This window comes from Dicentrarchus labrax, unplaced genomic scaffold (genome assembly GCF_905237075.1).
Source record: "Dicentrarchus labrax unplaced genomic scaffold, dlabrax2021, whole genome shotgun sequence".
NCBI lineage: Eukaryota > Metazoa > Chordata > Actinopteri > Moronidae > Dicentrarchus > Dicentrarchus labrax.
This window is the reverse complement of record NW_026136714.1, coordinates 8,894,350-8,917,339: the sequence shown is the minus strand read 5'-3', so window position 1 is coordinate 8,917,339 and position 22,990 is coordinate 8,894,350. Positions and strand designations below refer to the sequence as shown.

Below are 22,990 nucleotides of genomic sequence, written 5' to 3'. Positions count from 1 at the left end.
AGTATATGTGTTAGTATATGTGCCTATGTGTGTGGGTTCACATGTGCAGGTTTGCTTGTGTATGTGTGGTGCATGTATTTGTAAGCGATTGCACACAGGTGTGAGTTGGAGAAACAGTGACATACCACAGCAAAGAGGCTTAATGAGCACTACATGTAGCAGTGATAGAGGGTGCATCCATCTTTCTGTCCCAGGAGGGAGCTGGAGAAGGTGAGTACAGCTCTGATAGATGACCGCCTGAACTTCCAGCTCCACTCTGCCAAATGCTGAGCACACACATACATAGTATATGCACACACAAACAAGCACATACATGTACACACAAAAAAAGGGTTTAAAATATGACCTAGGACATATTCATTGTTCTAGCATGTATGTGTGTGTGTGTCTGAAGCCTAAATGTGAAATGTAAACTTTGCAACATAAACCTGCATCTTTTGGGTTACTGCATATTTTTGCAACTTGATATAGTGAACTTGTTAGCAAACAGTTTTATATTTGCATAGCCATCATATACAGAACAATATTAACATTGATTTTTAACACAAATGGAAATACAATATTCATTCTCCTCTTGTCTCTTTTATCTCAGTTTTGGGTCTCCACCAACATTTAGGGAAAATATATCTTTCCTTCCCAGCTAAATCATTCACTGTGTTCACCAGCTAGTTGCTAATTTGTCTGTCTGCTGAAGATCACATGGAAACAATGTTGATGAGAGAGTGGACCTCAAATAAAACGTTACTCACCATAACAGTGAGTTCACAGAAGCTACACTGCTTCGTAGAGCTGAGCGAGTTAGCTGTGGGTTCGTTGGTACAAGCTGAACCTTTCACATTGAATGTCGTCATTACATCATTGTACATATTAAAATATTGATGAGAGCAGCTTTAATATATGGACACTGTGTGCTGAACTAATATGACATTATGGGTGTAAAGCTAGAATATATTCTAATTTCATAGATAACAAAATTGAGATTATGCGTTAAAGAGATGGAATATTTAGCAATGATCATAACTTCCTTTACTTATTTTATAGGTAAGAACATATTTTTAACCTTTACATTAGGAATTCTGACCTCAGCAGATGTATTTTACAGTATTTATCATGTTATCTTATACAGTGCCTTCATAATGCATTGATTTCAACATGTATTGTTTGAGAGTATATTATTACAGGCCAAATGTTAAGCAAAGAGACGCTGCATGTTGGGTTTCTGTTTCAAAAGCAGACGATGACCTCAGGCTTTTCAGTGACAAAAAAATTACTTCAATCACTTCTGAACGTCTAATCTTAATGGCATTCAGTTTGAGACGTGATGCTGTGTGGCTAGACAACACACTGCATGCTGATTATCAATGGACAGCAATACATTCTGTCCAATATTATGATAGCCGTGCCCTGGTTTAAAGACCTAAATGTATTGTTCACACTGATGTCTGTGGTACAGCAGCTGTTCCTGTTGGTTTAGTCTTGGCATGGCTCTTTGGCTACACTTATTAAAGCATGTAACGTTCATGCTACACTCAGTCGGGGCGTTTGCTGGAGTGGTTGGTGGTTCTGTCAAAGTGTTGACGTGAGTCTGGGTAATCCACCGGCTGCTCCGCTATGCCTGTGCATGGCTCTGGGCTGGTCCCATACAAAAGAGCAGACCTGAAAAGCACCATAATGAGGCACAGGCTGAAAGAAAAGGCATGTCTCTTTCCATTTCTCTGAGCGAAAAGAAAAGAGCAACATAAAAGAAAAGAAGACAAGAAAGAAAGATGAAAATAAGCCTTGCAAATCCAGGTTTTTGGCTGTGCTGTCTCTTTGAGTTTATCTTTTTTTCATGCATGTGTTTTATTATGGTAATGAAATGTTGGATAAAAATAGTCTGGGATGGAAGAGCAACGGTTTTCAATGGAAAGAGGAGAAAAATAAGAGGGAGGGGCTGAGGGTGCAGCTAAATGTCATTGATAAAACACAGAAAGAAACTTAAACTGGCGTCTTTCTTCCTCATACCGTCCATTTCTGCCTTTTCTTTTTTATTTCTTCTTTCTTTCACAAAGCTTCAGTTCAAACGCCACAATTCCCAGGGGTTCACACAAAACATGAAAACATTGTTGTGTCATGTCACAGTGCTCCAACTGCAGTACTACAGTTCTTTCTTTTATCTGGTCTTTTTTATGAATCTTCCACTACTAAAGAAAAGTAACAGAAGATGACTCCATATTACGAACACTAACCGGTTTTGCTGCAGCCCTATAAATGTTTACATTAAGTATATTGATGTGAGTAGGGACTCTTACCCAGGCTCTCAAAAGGTCCTTTTGTTTAAAACAGACTCCTCCACCTGCCGCCTCGACAATCCCCAGATAAGTATTCTCTGAGGAAGACAAAAAAAGGTACAAACAGAGCTGAAGATCAGAAGAGGTTGTACCGTCTCTCCACTGCAGAGAACATCAAAGCGTTCTGTCCTCTTGCACTGTGATGTTAATCTTTCTGCTTTAATGACCTCTGACCTCCACAGGCTCAGAGCAGAGGGTGGGACAGGGTAGACAAAATAACAAGAACACCTTATTATATTACAATCCAATGCAGTAGGCCTGGCATAATCTATTTTTAAGTCTGTTATTGTAATTTTAGAGGCTGTAGCGTTGGTCAGTGTTTTTCAGCAGGGTCGAGTTTTGACCACTTTTCCTCTTTTCTAAAACAGTTTTTTTGTCAAATGTCTTCATGATTTTTTTGCAACATTTGAGAAATTACTTGTCTAATTTGTGCAACTACTTTTTTCATCTGGGATTAGTTTCTTTAAAGTGGATATTGTCTTCTGTGTGGTGATTTGCCCTTCCAATCATTACAGAAACAAAGCAAGCTGTGTATGTGAGCTTTAACAGCAGCCAGACAGGGACCATTTTTGAAAGTGTTTGTATGTCCTAAGAGGGCAGAACTCACAAATCACTGTAACAGTATGTGATGATGTGACAAGAGAGTGAAATTAAACACAGGGAAACTGAATTACTGTAAAAGAACAGAAGTCACAGTCGACTCACAAAAATAACTGAAATGGCTCATAAGGATATATTTGCTTAAACATGCAACAACTTCTTTTTGACCACTAACAGAAACAAGCTGTAAAAACAACATTGACATATCATCACCTTATAAAGTTGTTATGGCAAACTTGTTCGCAAACTCTTGCAGATACAGCGTAAGCAGTCGTGTTTGTGTCCATGTGGCAAACGGGGCTCCAAACCTCTTTCTTTTAGCTCTGTTTTTGGCCTCCACCAATTCCTAAAGGAAATATCTGGCTCTTTTGCAACTAAATAAACTGGTACAGTAGTCGTTATCTTTGTCCGTCTTCTGCTTTATGCCGAGCAGATAGCGTGCAGTGGGTGTTAGAGCTTCAGTTTTGCTGAAAACAGCTGCCTGCTACATCTAGATAAAATGCTATAAGAAGAACAGTGAGAGTGAGCCAGAAAGCTGTAGAGTCAAATGTGTGCTGGAAAACCAAAGAGAGTCAGTTGATAATTGTGTGTGGGTTTGCTTCCATGACCCCTTTGTGTTGTGACTTTTTACATACTCATAGATCCACTGTTGATATAAAGACACTGCTTATACCTGCTTTAACAACATTACAAAATACAGCCTATAAATGTTCATCGAGATGAATCAACACCTCCCTAACACAGTTTTAACCTGTATGTGCATCCTAGGCACCCTCACTGTTAGAGTACTGCAGGACCTCACATTGTGGACAGTAAAGGATGAAGAGGATGACTCTGCACATGCTCACACACAAGTGTGTACTGTACAGGTAGAGAGTGAACGTGAGCCCAGATGGAGAGTTAGACAGAGAGGAGGGGAAAAAAAGAGCGTAGAGGTGATAGGTGGAGGTGACTGCGCCATCCTTCCCTTTCATCCCACCTGCCGGGTCCACCTGTGCCCCTCCAGAAACCACCTCTCCTCTGCTGATGGAGCTCAGGCTGGTTGCTGCTGGGCACAGAGCTGGCAGCTCTCTGTCATGCATTATTTATCAGGCGGAGATCTGCAGAGCTCTCCTGCTCATTCTCACTCTGTTGTCTCTCAACTCTCTCTCACTTTGGAAGTCTCCTCTTCTATAGCTGCACTCATTTACGCACCTGCTTACAAGTAAAACCTCTCACCCATCTCAAATGTTTCAAGCCGTGGTGTTTTATTTATTTGTTTTTTGGGGGGGAGGATCTAGCTGAGTATCTTTCCACGCAAAGATGTTGCATGACAATATCATAACATAGACCAGGAGTTTTTTTAGCACAAGTCCATATATAAATACCACATTTGGACTTTTTTGGCTCTTATTTGACATATTGTCAGTCATCCATTCAAGAACAAAGACAGATGCAGTTAATCCTGATACTTACTACTATTACTACTACTACTACTACTACTACTACTACTACTACTACTACTACTAGGCACCCACAGTGCTGTGAGCAGTCCAATCATCAAATCACAGGTGAGTACAATATGCACTCAGACTACCAGTGAGTTGGGAATCAATAATGTATTTTGATGACAACCATTGTTTTTCATTCCATATGGAGCAACCCTGCCAAACAATTGCTGTATCATTTCTAATTATGTAATCCTCATATCAGAAGTGCAATCACTGTTTTATGAAAACTGCCAATATTTCTGAACGTTATACCACTCTCGAGTAAGACTGGACAGTGTATCAGAATACCGATAAGAATATTTTTCCAGTATGAATATACAGTATATTATGATTATTATGAAATTGCACATCTATCCAAAGATTCTTAGAAAATAAAGTCAAATGATTGTTTAATCCAATCCAATTACATATTACACCAAAATAAACTTATTAAAGACTATTAAAGAGACTTTTTTTTTCTTTTTTTACAGACTTTTGTCTTAATCATATAATCATTTTTTGATTTTTACTGACATTGATAAATGTTTGATAATTTTGTAAGTGAAGTACTGTAAAGTGTTACACTGTGCTAAAACTGTAAGGTACAGTATAGGCCCATTTAGATATCAAACCTCAATAATTTTAGTACTGACCAAATGTGTCTGTAGAGACACACAGGTCCCTTAGTCATATAAATCAGATAGTTCCAGACTTAAATCAAAAATTTGACATGTTTTCTACATAGAAGTTCTTGTAAGTTTAGCTGGAAAAAGGCTTTTTTAGAAAACATGTTTATGTTTCTCAAAGTAAGATATAAATAGAAATATTGTATCGTAAAATTGTAACACCTGCTTAACCTCTGCTACTTTGTGTTTTAATGCACGTTTCTAAGCTCCTGTTTAGCTAATAGACTAAGTGTACTGTCCTCTTACAGTCCAGTTTCTCTTCTTTAATCACTCTTGTAGTTTATCACATCAGCGCTACATCCCCTGTGATGTGTTCAGTTAAGTTGTGTTGAAATAAGAGCTGCAGATGAGATCAGGAGCCTTATGGGATTCTGAGAGGAGCTCTTTACTGCACACCACCTTAGTGATGATGCTGTCTTGTTATAACTCTACTTGATTTTCTATTTTTTTTTGCAGGAGTTGAATAATTTAGTAAGGGTCCACTTAGTTTAGATACTGTGTCAGCATTTCACAAGGAACTAGGCAGGAATTGGCCTGGTTTGACTCATGGCATTAGAGCTTGATTACTTGATGCATATCCTGAACTTGACGTTAATGGACGGGAAGGTGGACGATCAAGGCAAAGCCGATGCACTGCAGGGCTAAAACAAACTGAACTGATGAATAGGTGTTTTGAGGAACGGTATATCACAGCTCAGAACCTTACAGTTCGCATTGTTCTCACAGAGGGAGTGTGAGTTATTGAGGCGCTGCGGGTCCATTGAGCAGCAGAGAGCTGCTCTCTCTCCCTGTCGAGTGCTTGAAAGCTCTCTGCACACGGTCAGGTTTTTTAAACCCAACAGCTCAACTGGTTAAACAGTACTCTGTACTAATAATCAACCCTTCCAGCAGTTTTGGAGAGATGCACAATATGGATTTTTTTTTTCAGCCGATAGAAAAACCGATAATTACCTGCTTCTCATGGCCGATACCAATAAAATAACAGATCATTTTACATTTCTGTGTTTTAGAAAGAAGTTCATAACCTGTATGTTTTTACACACCTGAGGTTAACAAAGTCTTAGATGTCGTAAGCAGAGATGGATGATTTAATATTCCATATCTTTGTTCTAGTCACATGTTAATAATAAATAGTAAAGCTAATAATAAGAATTAAAAATAAATTATTATTAATATCAACCGATAATTTGTCAGATGTAAATGTAAAGATTTAAATTATCCAGGTAATTTATAATAGTATACAGTACATTTCCCATTATCAGCCAGTAATTTATGTCCCTTTAAATTTCTGCCCTTGTATTTAATTCAGTTATGGAAAGACTTATTTAATATGACAAACACGCATCAGCAGTATGGAGACCCTATTCAATTTGTTTAGAAATGATCAATTAGTCTAATCTATAACGTCCTTTGATTCAGGCCGTTGAGCTTTGTAATTATCTTCCTAGCTCATGTCCATACAATGCAAATGTCCACAGTGTATGTAGAGGTTTTAGACCATGTCTTAAAGCAAAGAATTTAAGTATTAAACCTTAAAAACTCCCACATTACTACAAAATGACATGTTATGACAATATGTTATCTTGTTGGTTTGTTTCATGATTTGTGTTTTGATTCTTCAAAATGTATATTCACAAATTATGAATTTCAGCTTCCTGGTTTTGTTTCACCTCTGCTAAGTACAGGAAGGATCTGTGCTATCTGTTGTCCAAATGTCAACAATTCTTCATCTTTTGCCTCTTAGATTTTTACAGTATTTCTGGGTGACATTTTGAATTATAGCCCGTGGCCTTACAGCTCATCAGACTGCATAACGTGCCAAAATTTAGATTATTTTTTGTTGTTTTCAAACGTCTCTCAGTCTGCCAGATGGTGGCACTATAAGAAGCAGCTTTGCATATTGTAAAGTAAACTTACACACGTCTCTGAATGGGGGGAAGGCTAATTAATGTGGACACGCGTGATGTATTTTTATGGGATATTGTTGTGGGCTGCTTTTGTATTGTACTCTTTTATCTGTGCATTTTTATTGTGTGTGTGTGTGTGTGTGTGTGTGTGTGTGTGTGTGTGTGTGTGTGTGTGTGTGTGTGTGTGTGTGTGTGTGTGAATTTAAGAGGCAGATTCGAGGTGGACTGTAATCGTCGTAATTGACTGTCAGTTTAACAGTATGTGTAGTGAAAATGAGATCATGTTGGGCAGTTGTACCCCCTACAACTTCATGTTACACAAATACTGTGTCTGTTTGTGTGACTCATGAAGAAAAGAAGAGGAAATATAGCAGTAATATACAGTATGTTGGTTTTAATGCCCCTACAGTAACAAACAAAACCTGCAATTTTTATGCAGAAGATCATTTGAGTGAGTGAACTAGGTGGATATATGACATATATATATTTTATCCAGGGTTTCATCCAGTAGAAGCACTTTTTATTTTCTGTTCCAAACCTTCAATGAGTGAAAGTGTTTCTCTGACTCTAGTCCCTTTCTTTGCTCCACTTGAGGTCATCTGTGTCAACATACAACAAATGATGCTCGTGACAAATGAAACACCAATGAAGCCTTAAGTCCTGTTTCGTCAGTGCCCCCTTCTCAGTGGATTACTCTCTAATCAATCTCCCACTTCTCTCTCTCACACACTCCTCTTTCTTTAATATGAGCCTTCCCCTGACTTACACTCTTTCTTTTGACTTCTGTCCTCAGTTTTATCCTCAGCTCTGCCTCCGCACCTGACACTGAACGATTAGCTGCAAATGTGGAGAGGTAACATCCTCCTGAGTACCCCAGAATACTCTCACTGCCATCAGGGAGGTTTAAAAGCACATAAAGCAAACAGAGACAAAATGATGTGTCCTTTTTCTTTTCTGTTGTACATGACTCATACTGGTTGTCTTATGCTTGTCTGGGAGTTTGATGTAAAGTATACCGAAATGCCAAGAGGCTGCTAGTTAGTTGTCCAGAGACTACGAGTGTTATCCCTTTATCCCTCTAATCTACAGCGTAACGGTTTGAGTTCCCTCTGTGTGTCTGTTCGCTGCCCCGAGGCTCCCAGAGGCTCCGGAGCAAATGGCCTGTTACTCTTATCAGCACCTCTCTCCCCCTCTGCCTCACTCTAGCCTTCCCCCCTCCCCTCCCGTCCTCCTCTTCCTCCTCCACCCCTTCACCCCTCTCTCCCTGTCATCACTAGCCGTCTGCTACTTAATCCAATTATTCTTTTAAGCTGACACGCTCTGTAACTCACCACAAACTCTACGGATGACGCCCCTCTGCATCACGTACACACATCCGCACATAAACATGTACATACCCAATCCCCTCCACACACACTCACACACAGCCACATGCACAGACGGTGTAACTGAGCAATGTTACTACAAATATTTCTCACAGATAAAGGTCACGCAAAGTGCACATTCATGCTTAGAAAGTGCTTAAAAAAGGATCAAATGTCACACATGTGCGACAGTTCTCTCTGGTTGTACATTGTAGTTGCCCCCTTCTGCTGGTTTTGTCTATTTTCGGGTGTCCTAACAAAGGCTTTGGCCTCTGCTGTCACCCTCTGATTCACTGTACCCTTGAGGTGACTCCGTCTGTTTTCTGTGTGTTGTCCTCCACTGCTATGTGTTTACCAGCTGATGCATCTGTCTTCACAGACACACCACCTGACACAGAAGGTCCTGCTCCCTCTTTGTGTGTGACTTGTATCTCTGTCCTTGTGGGGATCAAATATCCTCACAAGCATAGCAAGATGAGGAAATCCTCTGGGATGAGGACATTTTGTCTGTTCTATTGTGTAACATTTAGGAGCATCTATTAGCAGAAATGGAATATAATATTCATAGGTATGTTTTCATTAGAGTATAATCACCTGAATATAAAAATCATTGTGTTTTCGTTACCGTAGAATGAGTCGTTTTTAACTACAGACACTGTGGGTCGCCTTCCGTGGAGGCCTCCATCTTCCTACAGTAGCCCAGGAAGGACAAACCAAACACTGGCTTTAGATAGGACCTTTTGCAATTTTCATGAGCTTCACAGGAACCATAGTTCCTCCTACACTCTTCACAGCCTTGTCAAATACACATCAGTGGTGTTCAGTTAGTCGCAAACTGCAACTTCACCACTAGATGCCACTAAATCCTACACACTGGTTCTTTAAAAGGAGTTTTTCAAGTTAAAGGGGGTTACAATTTTAATTTTGGTCAGGTTTACATAAGGGTAATGTTTAAAAAAGCCAGTATACTCCATCAGAACAGGATGATCAATCAGCTTCAGAAGCACCCTCCCCCCCTACACCTTTCCAACGTTGAAGGGTTGGAGGTGAGGGGTTGTGTCTGACACTCACACCCACTTTCACGCCATGATTGGTCAGCTGTGTGGAGGTGAGAAAGGAGCTCTCTCTAACTCTCTTTTTCATTCTTGACACAACTTTTTCTGCCACTTTACTTGAGAAACAACCGAGTGCAACACTATGATTTTTTTCCAGGACATGGTCTGAGATGTGTAGTACCTACCCTAAGGTTGGGTATGTAGGCTCCAGCAAGTACAGCAGTACATAAGTGTGTCCATATTATATCTTTCTTTCGTCACGTCCTTTGTTAAAGTGGCCAATCTACAGTTTTCTCCTTCAATCAACAGTTTGTGCGCTAAATGGCCCTTCAGTATAAAATAAATGTTATTTTGCACTGTCATGGTATGACAGCCCGCATCACTGCATCTTAAAAACACTACACAAGTACTGTAAAATTGCTGGCATAAAGTAAATAGTAAATGTGCAGTAGCAGCCATGACAGGGTAATTAATCCCTGCGATTCTGCGATTTCACCCCAGTGCAAATCTTGACAAGTATTTCTGCCGCACAGGGGCGGCGAGCGTCACAGAAGGAGCTGCGTTGGGTTGTTTTTGGTGCTGACACGGCAACAGTCAAGAGTAACAGATGGGGTTTATTGTGTGTGTGTGTGTGTGTGTGTGTGTGTATATGTGTGTTTCAGGGTGACCGGTACTAGAGCTGGCTACAGTATGTTTGATCTTAATCTCAACAGAGGGAGTGTGAAGAGATCTGATCTGTAACCTTCCCTCTGTCTGTCTGGTGGAAGACGTTTAACAGATTGTCTAATTCACTGAGAGGAGCAGACAGTCTTGGTGCCTTTCTGTGAAAAAAGTGTTATCTGGTTATTGTCTGGAGCTCACAGTCTTTTGTTGTAGAATTACTGCTGTTTCAACTGCTGTTTTTCACAACTTTGTAATATTTATTACAGGTTGTTTGCGTATATATTATGAAGAAAGTTTCTTTGCTATAAGCCGATACACTAGTATGTACACTGTTTCTCTGTGTCTCAGTCAGTGGCCAGACTCGGCCTCACTGTATGTTTCTTCTCTCTGTCTTATTGTGTTGAAATATATGTTTTGTGGCGTGTTTTGTACTGCACATATGTGGTTGCAAATTTATATGTGTGAATTCTGGGTAAGTACACTACATTTTGTGTCCAGATGCCACTCGCACAAGCGGGACGTAAAGGAATCCCAACTCACTCCAGTGTGTAGGTTGCAGCTTTCCGCAGCGACACAGCTGATCCATCTGTGAGTCACAAACCATCAACACCAGATCCTCCTTCATCGCCATCAGTGTGGCGTTGCCCAGCGCTCATCACTGTATGCGTGATGCCCTCGTGCCACATCGTACTTCCACACTCATACCACTCATCCTAACCTGACCTGTTTCCCAGAGGGAGAGTTTTTTCTGGGGAGGGAAGGGTTGGGCGGGGTCGGGCGGGGTGGGGTGGTTCCTCCTCCTGCTCTCTTCCTCCTCTCCCTCCCTCCCCCACCTTGTTTTCTACCTGTGTCTCAATATATTGTTCACCTGTTCCTCTTTGAATCTCTCTCATTTCCTTGCCATTGTTTTCTGTCCGCCCTGCTCCTCCTCTCTTCCTCCCCTCTTCTCTCCTGTCTCTCCATCCATCTGCTTCTCACTGTTGCGATTAACTGGGCTCTGTCTTTATGTCGTATGTTCTTTTAGGCCCATGCCGTGCATCGCTGGCTAATCGATCAGGACAGTAGTGTGAGCTCTGAGATGCCGGATGGCCAAGGAGTATGGCACTATGATGATGAAGTAAATATCTGCAACACGTATATCTGGCTTTTCCTATTTCTATATATCTCTATGTATATATATATATATATATTCTGTATTTATGACCATCTTGTATCTGTCACTTAAAGTGTGTGTCACTATTGTTGCTCTGCTGTTGTTGTTGTTTTTATCCTTATCTCTCTTGTTTTTGTTGTGTGTTGCTTATGGTATTGTAGTTCTGGTTCCTTTGACTTTCTAGTGTTGCTGTTGTGCTGTGAGCTGATTCAGTCAGGTGTTGTGGGATCAGGCTGGAGCTTTTTCTTTGTTCCTGTCCTTGCTTGACGTATTGTACTAACTTGCTGATTTTTGATTTGGTTGTTTTTGTTTTGCGGTTGTTTTTCTTTGAGTTTCACATTTTTAAATACGTGAGTGTGTATCTGTATCGATATTAACATCTATATCAGTGTCTGTGATTTCTCTGAAATTAATGTTCTCAAGCAGAGCATATTACATGGCAAGAGTCCACGGGCAAAATATAGATTTGATATAATTCCTATCGACTCGATACAAGTTTTAGCACGTCTGCGTATGTTTCTACACAAACTACTTCACACAACACAGGTTCACAGTAGTGATAACAGACAACAGTCCAAGTATTTTTCCTGTGGGTTCTTCTAATTTATAAAATATGCTTGTGTCATTTGTACCCCTGTGTTCGTGTTTGGGATTAAATCAAGGTGTATGTGTGTGTGAGAGAGAGAGAAAGAAGAAAACATAGGAAGTGTGTGAGTCATATGTGTGTGTTTTGGGGGATTGACCTCTTTTAATCTTATCAGTGCGTTTGTGAGCATGCTCTATTTCCGTCGGTGCATGGCTTCACTTTGTGTATTAGTATTAGATTTGATCTGAATATCCGTCTGTGTCTCTCTGTCTGTGTTGTGTCTGTGCTGTGTCTGTGCTGCTGTCTGTGTCTGTGGTTTTTCCATTGTGGTGTTTGTGCTGTAGATGTTGTGGTTGAGCCTGTTTTTGCCCGTGCCTTTGATGTGTCGTGTTGTCTTTGTGTATTGTGGCTGTGGTGTATTTCCCGTGTCACTGTTTGTCATGTGCTGTGCCTGTGTTTTGTCTGGTTCTATCTGTTTTAACAGTCAGGGATAGGTTTGCCAAATGTTTTATTGCACCTTCCTAATACAGTAGATGATCTTGAATCCATTTCCACTCAGTGGAGGAGAGATTATCTAAGTGCAATAAAGCTGCTGGGAAACTTGTTCCAGACGACTCTTGCCCATGATGATTTCCCCTCAAATCCTAGCTCCCCCCTTGCTCTCGTGTCAAATTTCTAAACCTACTCTCCCGATCTCCATATTGCTCCCAAACACTCTGGAGCATTGTTAGGTTAAACTCTAATGGACCTCAGCTAAACCATTTTCAGCTGACTAAGTAAACCATTTGGAAGTGCAGAAACATAAGAACAAATGACAAAAAAAAGAAAAATGAACACATTTAACACAGAATGAAGGTAACACATAAAGGGCAACTGGATACGTATGTAATCTCTTATCAATCACAGTTTCCCCAGGCCATTGGCCCAACACACAACAATATGGAGTATTGTCTTTCCCTCGGTGATGCTCTTGAATGCGTGTGCATTGGGCAATGTATTTTTCCTTTTTTCTGTAGAATTTTTTTTTTATCTTTTGTGTGAACGAGTGAAAGGAGATATTTTATTTGGTGTTTTTTTTTATCTGTCAGTTAGGACTATGAACACCATTCTGTTACAACTAACGACTATAGTCCCAGCTCAATGTGCTTCAGGTTTCCAAACAATACCAACCCGGTAAGTTAAACCTACTGATGGTTGGCAAATAACATAAATGATAAGGAGGAAATATAAGTAAAATATAGTATACAGTGGATTCAGAGGGAGCATGGTGATTGCTGGGTGGGAGGAGGGGTATATAAACACCTTGTATCTCACAGACAGAGAGAGAGCGTGGCGTAGTGATGGATTGTACTAAAGAGCCCAGTCCCTTATCTGGCCCTTAGCCAACACAGCAGTGGAAAGAAACAGCAGCATAAACCAAATCCCTGCAACAGGGTGTCTGCTTCCTCAACCAGTGTTTACTCGAGACTGATACAGTGTCCCTTTCTGCCCACGGCCCTCAACTTCTTCCTCTACTCCCCCATTCCTGCATCTTAAAGGTCAAGTGTGTAACATTTAGGAGGATCTATTGGCATTAAAATTGTTCTGTTTTCGTTACTTTAAAATGAGCCTGATCTGATCACTGCAAGATTGCTAAAAATAGGTACAACAGGGAAACAAACACCAGCTGTCAGACGACCATACACGCTTTAAACAAGCCTAAAGTTTAGCCCAATGATCTATCTTAATTTGAAACTAAAACCATAAGTGAATGCATCCATAAAGTTACTAATAATCCCTCATTGCACATTAAAACTCACAACTTCAGCAATTCAGTAGACCAAAATCGAACCATGGATGAATAAAGAGAGCTATATACAATGACGCCAGTCAGCCTTGCTTTTAATTTGTGCCAGTGAAAGTATTTCCCCCATTCACCACCATTATAAATAGAGACACCTGTCTATTGACAGAATACCTACTGTAACGGTTGGTTATTACTCTTTTAATCCATTAAGGTTTTATGTTTGTAAAACTTTCATAGAGCCTACAAAAAAATAAAAATAAATGTGTGTGAAGTCATCCCAGTGTAAAGTCTTTGGGCCAAGCAAACCGGGAAGGGAAAACACTTTTTTTGGTAATGCACTTGGCAAGTGAATGGACACCATCTTGGTTTTCTGGGCCCTAAAGCCATTTTAAAATGACTAACCTAGGGGGTCACAATGAATGTGATAAAAACAATCTTAGAACCGATGGAACGATGGCGAAAGCAAGGAAAATAGTAGAAAAAAGTAACAGACCATTTTAAGTTCACTCCTGCTTGATTTTATTGTTCTCAGCTGTCAGAGCCAAGTAAGTCCAAAACCATTCTGAATCACGCCGATTGGTCAGCTCTCAGCAGTCCTCAAACTGGTCTTACAAACCCTGACTTTTTCCCTGAGGGCTGATTTAATTTACACCAAAATCTAACGCTTCATCAAGCGCCCCACCCCCTCCTGTAAGACAGAATTGTGAGATGTCAGAGGTCTGTGCAAAGGCCGGTCCCCTTTGCCACCATTAATGGTTTGTGGGCCTAGAGAATATCCCTTATCATCCCAAAGCTCTAATTACCCCTCAGTGAATCCTTGGAGACAGATGCTCAGGGAGCCAAGCCCCATTCGTCACAGTACGGCTGCATGGCAGACTCAATATGAAAAAAAGCAAACTGTCACACTCTGCACTGTCACATAAATTCTCCCCCGTCTCAGTTTCTCTTTTCCAGCTGCTCCCCAGCCCACTGTAGATGCAGACTACATTAGGAAGCCCATTCATGTCCAGCCACCAGCAGTTGGCTGTAATTTGTTTCGGCTAGGGGGGCAGAGTTTAATTTACATGTGAAAGGCCAAGGGGTATTCAAATATTGTAACTCTCACTTTTGTCCCAGGGTTATTGATACCAGCTTCACAGAACTCAGATTAAAGGTAGAGGGGGCATTAGTGCTATTGTACAAAACTGCAGAAGTTGTGTAATAATGTCTCAGTTGGCCAGATACCAACTTTTGGAAGAAGACAAGAGAGCAGGATTCTCCTCGTATTGCTGACCCATTAAGAAGTGATCTTTTCTGGCTTTTTGCAACAGTGTGACGCCTCATGGGAGCAATCTGACCTACAAAGAAAACTTTCAATGGAGCCATCTTAAGTAACTATAACCTAAATGGCTTTATAAATGCAGGTCACACCTACAGGTTCACTACACTAGGTTTAAAATTCCTAAAAGCCATTTTAGACTAGTGCAAGTATGAATTTACAAATCTGACTTTGTCACAAGGAGCCCATAACAGGATAATCATAAGGCTGAAATGAAAAATGTGAAACTTTTGTCATACATAGGTCACTGGATTATGAAATATGGACATTACCAGTTCAGACTGAATAAATATACACTTATTTTTTCACAAAGCAAGGTAAAGATACTTTTAACTTCCCACTCAATGTTTAGCTTGTGCACAAGAATTCAAAGATACCAGGGCTAGACTTTTTCACCTTGCAAAATTAAACATTATCATACCACCAACTTATTTTACACGTATAATCTATTTTTATTTTAATTCCACTTTGCGTTATTTGCTGTCACGTAATCTGGTTTGTGACTTATGTTCCTTTACTCACTTTTAAAACAGTCTGTCTAATCTTAGACACCTCAGTTATCATCAGTTTGAGTTTTTGTGTGTATTTTTACTTGACAAAAAGAGAGAGAGAGAGAAACTGAGCGACAAGCAATGTGCATGCATGCGTGCATGTGCATGTGTTTTAGGTGAATGCGCAGAGTGCATGGTAAAGTATACTCCAAAAGAAGTTCTGGTCGGAAAGTCTGAAAGTTGTAGAAAACTCCTTGTGATGGACAATCATCCGTGCCCAGTATCTGCCAAGGCTCGGTGTGTATACAGTTGTATACAGCCTCTAGAAATGTCCTGACGTTCCTTCTTCCACCCTGTTGGCATTAGCAGTGATGAAGATGAGGGAGAATGGAGAGTACGACCGAAATCAAAAAACAATCTTAACAATGGCCAGCACCAGGATCTGCTCAGTGTTTGCACATAGATCAGAACAGGGAAAACTAATATATATGCTTCCTTTACCTGTAATATTATGTAATTTGATTATCAACAGTTATACTAGGCTACATATGTACTGGTAATTAAAAAAAATATAATCAGTAATTTCAGGCCCACTTCACATTTACACATTACTGGCTCCCCAGAAGAACCTTCTAACAATAGTGTAAACTGTGCTTTTACTTTGTAATTTCAAAGCCCATTTCCATATTTCTTGTCTCTTTAAGAAAAACCTCCAGAGCATTTAAGCACCTTTTTAATGAGGGATAATAGTATTGTATCTCCATGCTGCCCACCACCATTAAACCTCACACAAAGGGTTTTTGTTGATCTATGATGCAGCTATTATTATGATTATGATTATTATGATTATTATTATTATTATTATGTACTGTTGAACTGGAAACCTTTAGAGTGCAGCCCACCCCGACCAGGAGTTGAGACAAGGTAAAATGTGATGAACAGCAGGTTTTCCAACAAAACAGTGAGATCTGAAGTTAATGATTTCTGATCAGTAATCATGATTGTAATTTAATTTTATAATAATATATATTTAATATAATATATATGTCGAGTTAAACCCTTATTAAGATTAACTTACTGAGTGGCAGACTACTACTACTGATCACTTCTTTCAGTCCCTCCTTCTGGCTAATAATGGAACCACCTCACTATGACGACCAGCTTCTCGGACCATCTTGTTTTAAGAAAGTATTAACAACTTTGCCTCCTCCCATGGTCGGACGACGAGTTGCACGGCCTTGTTCGGTTTGAGTATACCGCTGCCTGAACTGTACGCCTGCATATGGAAGAGCTGCATATGTGTGTGTTGAATGCGAGTGAGCGTGTGTGTTATGCACTGGCATGCACAGTAATGCACTGTAGGTGAATGTGTGTGTGTGTGTGTGTGTGTGTGTGTGTGTGTGTGTGTGTGTGTGTGTGTGTGTGTGTGACGCGTATATGATGAGTGTGTCTGTATTTGTGAGTGAGGCAGCATTAGGCAGTGGAATAATTGGCGTCAGTTTTATAATCTCTCTTTTGACTGCCCTTGCCCTGACTGATGAGAAAATCTCCCTTAATTGCTTATATTTAATATTTATTAACACGTCAATCTCAGATGCGCCGGACAGCTCAGCATCTGGCCCCTTAGGCAGCAGCTATTAAGTGTTTAAGCGGAAAGCAGCATGGTAGATACATGAAATATGTATTTATTTGTTCATTTATGGCTGTCCATACATTGAATTGTCTTTGCTGCCGGCAACCACTCTGCCGCTTCAGTGTAGATAACATGATGATGGAAGGTGTTTGTGAGAGACGAGGGGGAGGGGGAGAGAGAAATCAGGGTCTGACTCAGCAAAGCTGTACAGATGAAGATGCCATCATTCTGTCAACAAGACTGTGGAAGAAGATACTGTACACACATCCACTGAGGCACCAATTCACCGAAGCTCCCCAGGCACATTTATTTATCATCAAAGTTGCCACCGTGCCCAATACGTCCTCCCTTCTTTCACCTCTGCCGTGTACCTCTTGCTCTTTCCATCCATCTCTGCTTTCATCTTTTCATTCCCGGCCTGTTGCCTCACCACTTCCGCGCCTTATGGTGAGAAATGAGGCTGGTGCTGCACTGAGGCAAGCCGAAAACAAATGTTTAGAAATGCCACTGTCCCCAGTGGTAATGATATACTGTAAGTTGACATATAGACAGACCTAGTGCACTGAGAACAATATAATACACAAAGGCAAAGGAACCATATGGCTCCATACAGGGTCATCTAAAAAGTTTGTGGGTGGAAACAGTTGCACTCATTTTATTGTTTCTTAATGCAGATGAGCTGCAGTGTAATGGGATATTAAATTGAGATATCTGAACCCGACCGATACAGCAGCTATGGCAGAATTATTTGATGATTTTAGCATATTATTTAATATATTTCCATCGGCATATATGTAGGTTGAATTGATTGTGATCGAAACTCAATCTCTTGATAAAAACTCTTTCTTGTAGCTTGTATCATATTTACAGAAACAAATATTGGTAAATGAAGAATCATTAATATTAATTCATGACTTTGTTCGTTTAATGGTCAAAATACAGGCTTTTGCCAAATAACAGATTGCATTAAAATGTACTGTAGCTCAGTACAGTTTATACAGTATAAAACAGTACAGTACAGTATAAAAGTAGGGTTTGTTGTTTATAGTTGTTATTGAAACTAATTTATTTTACAAAGTTTACTGTTCAGAATGTACATTTGCTGTTAGTGTTACATATTTTAACATTGTCAACTGTAAAATGTCCCACTCAATATCTCGGCAAATATTCAATAACTTAATTTTATGGATAATTGTCAAATATTGTTTGCGTTTAATAGCACAAAATCTTTCACCTTTTTAAAACTGCTTTTTTTGGTCCTGTGGATTCAAAGGAAAGATGTGTCTTTCTAGTCTTGCACAGATGTAAGCGATCATTCAAAAATTACAATGTAAAAGAGCCAGATACCGATTCCTCTAATTTCTCCTCTGAGGTGGGATTCGCTGTATAATTCACCGTAAAGCAAATGTTGAATATGAGCAAGGAGTGCTAACCTCACTGTTTCTGTGCTGGGAAATGTTTCCATTATTGCTGCTGCTATTGCTTTTTACCATCATCACATACTGAACTCAACAGGAATGTCTGAGGATGATCATTGAATCCAGGAAATGCAAAAAACTGTTAACAGAGACATAAAAAATAGATAAGGTTGGTTGAGAATGAATTATATGTGCGCCCCAAACTTTGTAGCCTTTTAGCATCAGACATCAGAGACAGATGTTTTCTAATAGTAAAACAATAGGGTTTTTTTTGTTGTTGCACTTCCTCAAAAGGCAAAGTACAGTTATATCCTTGTGGGACTTTTAATAGACTTGCATTATGTCCCACTTTAACAGAGTCATGCCGACAGTCGCAGGTGAACTCCAAGTCCTAGAGCAGTTTGTATCTCATGGTTTCGGGACAGTACATTAGGTCTGAATAGAGTCTGAAAAGTTGGGCCACTTCAGCCCTGCGTCTATTAACCAGACTGATTGAATTATGGTCTGACTGCTCAGATCCTGTCTGATGCTGACTCAACCCCAGTTCTGACTGATGGTTTAGAGCCTTTGTTTTAAATTATGGAGTCTGTGTTCTCAGCGAGAGCTCAGATGCTGCATACATACGAGAGAGAGAGATGGAGAGCTGTGAGGACAGATTTTGTCCACAGTGATGCTCTTTCTCTCTCGTCCTGCACATCTTCACTCTGTATTTCCCCATCACTACCTCTCCACTTATTAAGATTAATGGGAGCCTGGCCCTGCACTGACATATCGCTGCTGTCATTCTTCTCTATTGCCTTCATCTTTTCTGCTCTCCTCCCTCGTCTGAGTATTTCTAACTGCCTGTTTTTGTCTTCCACAGGTCAGTCTGGCTTTGTCACGTTGAGGCGCATGTGAATTTGCTGAGGCATCTTTGTGTACTGTATGTATGACAATATGTAAATATGGGGAGTGAGCCAGTACGTGTGCTCTGACATGTGATATGTAATCAGTCTGCAGAGTGAAGGCAGTTTTAACACCCGCTGCTGTAAATGCTGAGTTAAACCGCTCCTCTGTCAGTTCAGAGGCCAGGCAAGCTTAATGTAGCCTGTGAGGAGGAGCCGGAGCATAGGATAAGGAGTTGAAAGTGTGTGTTGTGTGCATGTGTGTGTGTGTGTGTGTGTGTGTGTGTATTTATGTGTGTGTGTGTGTGTGTGTGTGTGTGTGTGTGTGTGTGTGTGTGTGTGTGTGTGTGTGTGTGTGTGTGTGCTTGTGTGAGTTTTGTGCCAGGGCTGCAGTAATCAACCCGACCCAGCCCATACTCTCTTTGAAGCTGCTGCAGGCTGATACTGCAGAGCATCACGCTGCCACTAGAGGGCCATTATGCAAAATTTAAATAGCACAAGCTCACATAGAAGTATATAGTGTATTTTATTTTTAATTTATAATCCTTCCCCTGTTCTATTTGGAAATCAGGCTCTTCAGAATAGCTATAAAGATGAAAACACAATATTCCTTGTATTGGGAGTGTCTCTCTCCAAATGAATCATACTACAGTCCCTGTAGCGGCTTGCTGTATACCATGTGTGTTTTCCAGGCACTTCTTTACACCTGACATTGAAAACAATGTCCAGCAGGGTGAAATGCACAAGAGGTTTCACGTTTTTCCCTCATATCCCTCCAGTGAACAGTCAACTTGTATCAGAATTGCAGAAACGATCCCTAGCTGCCTTCCCACACAACACCTTTGTCAATTTGGCTCATTGGAGCCTCAAGCAAAGCTGGAAACATTGCAGCACAGGGTCACACCTGCAGGAAGCTGTCAGATGGAGGTGTTGGACACCACCACGATGTCCCTCGATTTACTCTTAATTTCACAAAAAACATTTATTACAGAGTATTTCAAAAAACCTTTACATTATTACATCATCATAGACTCTCATTTGTTTCTGTAAATTCATGTACATAAACTATAAGAAAAAATAAAACCGTACAAAACTAAATAATACTTACATAAATAAGCTGAAAAAAAACGTTAGGGCAGATTGGAATAAAGACACAAAAAAAGAAAACCGGTCACGTTCATTGATCTCCATTAGATTTGAATGGTAGGGAGGTTATTTAGTCAATAATGTACAGCCTTAAAATGTAATATTCAGGTTCATTGTCACTGAAGTATTGTATCCACTTAGCCCAATATGACTGAAATTGTGTTTTTTTAATTATTGTTTAACCATGAATTTAAACCTGTTTCATCTGTGTGGTGTCATTAAAGTGTTTGGTAGGCAGCGAGTACGGGGGCCAGGCAAGGGCCAAAAGTGTGACAGGTTGAAGAAAGACAGCTGACAGACTATCAGTGTTTATGTTGATTCCTCCCCCAGCTTTTCAACTATAGCCTGTTCTCTGAGACATCAGGACACGGGCAATAAACCAAGCAGCACACGTGGACAGCTGTAGCCCTTTATCTTGCCAACAAGAGGGGCTCGACATAGGGTGCAGAGGGCACGTCTGTCCCAAACCTAAATCAACCCTGTTACAAAACCGGAGTGTGGCCTATACTTAATAATGACCTGCAACCTCCCTGAGCCACATACTGTGATAATCAGTTCAATTCCAGCCTCTGTAAGAGTTTTCCATAATATACCAGCATGCATCTTTGAACAACTTCCATTGCATGGAGGCCCAATGACTTTCTTTGTGCTATGTTCCTTGTCTCACCCAAATATTTTCTGAGGTAAAACAAAAAGGCAAAAAAGCCAGAAAAAAATCACTTGAGCTTTGTATTAAATACCAATTTTGTCAGGTTTCAGAACTTAAAGATCCCCTCCTGACATGTTTTAGACATGGTCTTTTCCACAAAAAGTTCAATCTTTGTTTAAAATTCTAAAAATATAAAATAAAAAATGAGTGTAAAAGTACATTCTTCGTGCACTGGAGGTTTCAGTTAGCATGTCACACTTCAGTAAGTTGTATATTGGACCATGATTGACTTCCAAACTAGTTGCAAAGTCACAAAATCCTGCTCGTTTATACAAAATGAGATTTAAGGTTAGGAGAGAGAAACTTTTCCCCTTCTGAAGACAAATATGAAAACATCCTTCTTGTGTCAAACTCTGCACATACAACCTTCTGCACAGTGAAGCTCGAACATCCAAGTCAAGTAATAATGAGCAAAACTCATTTTTGAGTGTGGAACGTTAAGTCCATGTCACTTGATAAACACCTCCAGAAAACTTCTGTCATCACTCACTTGATTCTGCCACACCTTAAGGAGGTCTTACCAATTAGGACCTGATAAGTTATCATTGCTCTCCTCAGATGAGTTACTCTGCAGGCTGAGCCAAAGGAGGTTTATGCCAGAAGGGAAGAGTTGCAGTCCCCTTTTCGTGGAAGACCACAGGGTAATTTGTCATGTCTTCATGGACATTAGTGTCCATAGTCCCCTGCCCCACATTCTTTGCCAGTGGAGCTCTCATCACTGTCCAAACTTAATACTGTGGACAGGAGAGAAATCCCACGTGATGTTTTTGCCCAGGTCACGGTCCAGTGGCACTGAGTAGTGCGTAGCCTTCTTTCTACATTGCCCCCTCCTTCCCCTCTCCTACAAGCATTTATCTCTCTGCATGGTTTTGGCAGCGATGTGCTTTTCCCAGCATTTAGCCAGGAGAGGGAGAGAGGAGGGGAGAGGTAGAGAAAAGGAGGCCTTTTCAAGCAGGGAATGACGGACGCTTTATTAAAAGAGGCAGGGCCTTTTGAGAGGCTGGCCCCTCCATGCTCCCCCACCCCGTGTGTCTGGCCCATTGTCCAGGGCGGTGGCAGCAACCACCACCCCCCCCACCAGGCGCTTTGTCACTGTAAGTCACCTCACAGACTGAAACAGACCCACTCTGAAAAAAACACACCCATTCTCCACAGTAACTCTCCGCTATTCTGGTACTGCCTGGTCCGTGAAAAAAAATGATTGTCTGGCTGTCACAAAACATACAGGAGACACAGAGATGGGCGTGACGTGTGTGGAAGAAGGGACAGGAGAAAGGAGGGATAAAGTAAGGGTGACACAGAGTGTTCGGGTGCAACAAAACCTGAAAGGTGGAGAGGATAGATGAGGTGGAGAGCAGAACATAGAGTGTGATGGAGGATAGAAGAGGGGTGAGCAAAAGATGGAGATGAAGGAGAAAAAAATAGAAGGAGGCAAAAAGCAAGTGAGGCAAAATTAAATTTAGGAAAAAGTGAGCCAGGATGTAGGCAGGAGACCCATGGGGAGAGTGTGAGGTGCCCATTTGTTTTTGGCTGTGTGTGAAATGTGTGTCTTTAGATACAGGCAGCATTCCTCCAGAGATAAACCCCTGGGCCCCCCGTCCCCTCAACCCCCACCCTCCCCGGTCTCTCCACCCACCATGCTTACTCAAGTGTGTGTGTCTGGGCGTGTGTGTGTGTGTGTTCGTGTTTACGTTGGACGGGGGTCTGCGTGCCCTGTACCGCAGCACTTGCAGGGGGCATCAGAAAAGACAGCTGTGTGTTTGAGAGAAACAGAAAACGTAAGAAAGAGAGA

The 22,990-nt window shown here is 40.8% G+C and overlaps 1 protein-coding gene across 1 annotated transcript in view; it reads left to right on the top strand.

Annotated features, from left to right (window-relative positions):
• The window catches only part of ank1a (ankyrin 1, erythrocytic a), an 89,526-nt gene that overhangs the window by 23,717 nt on the left and 42,819 nt on the right, over nucleotides 1-22,990 (top strand). Inside the window, exon 2 of the mRNA XM_051421431.1 lies at nucleotides 11,099-11,191. Coding sequence (XP_051277391.1) covers nucleotides 11,099-11,191 — 93 coding nt within the window. The remainder of the gene's footprint in view (nucleotides 1-11,098; nucleotides 11,192-22,990) is intronic.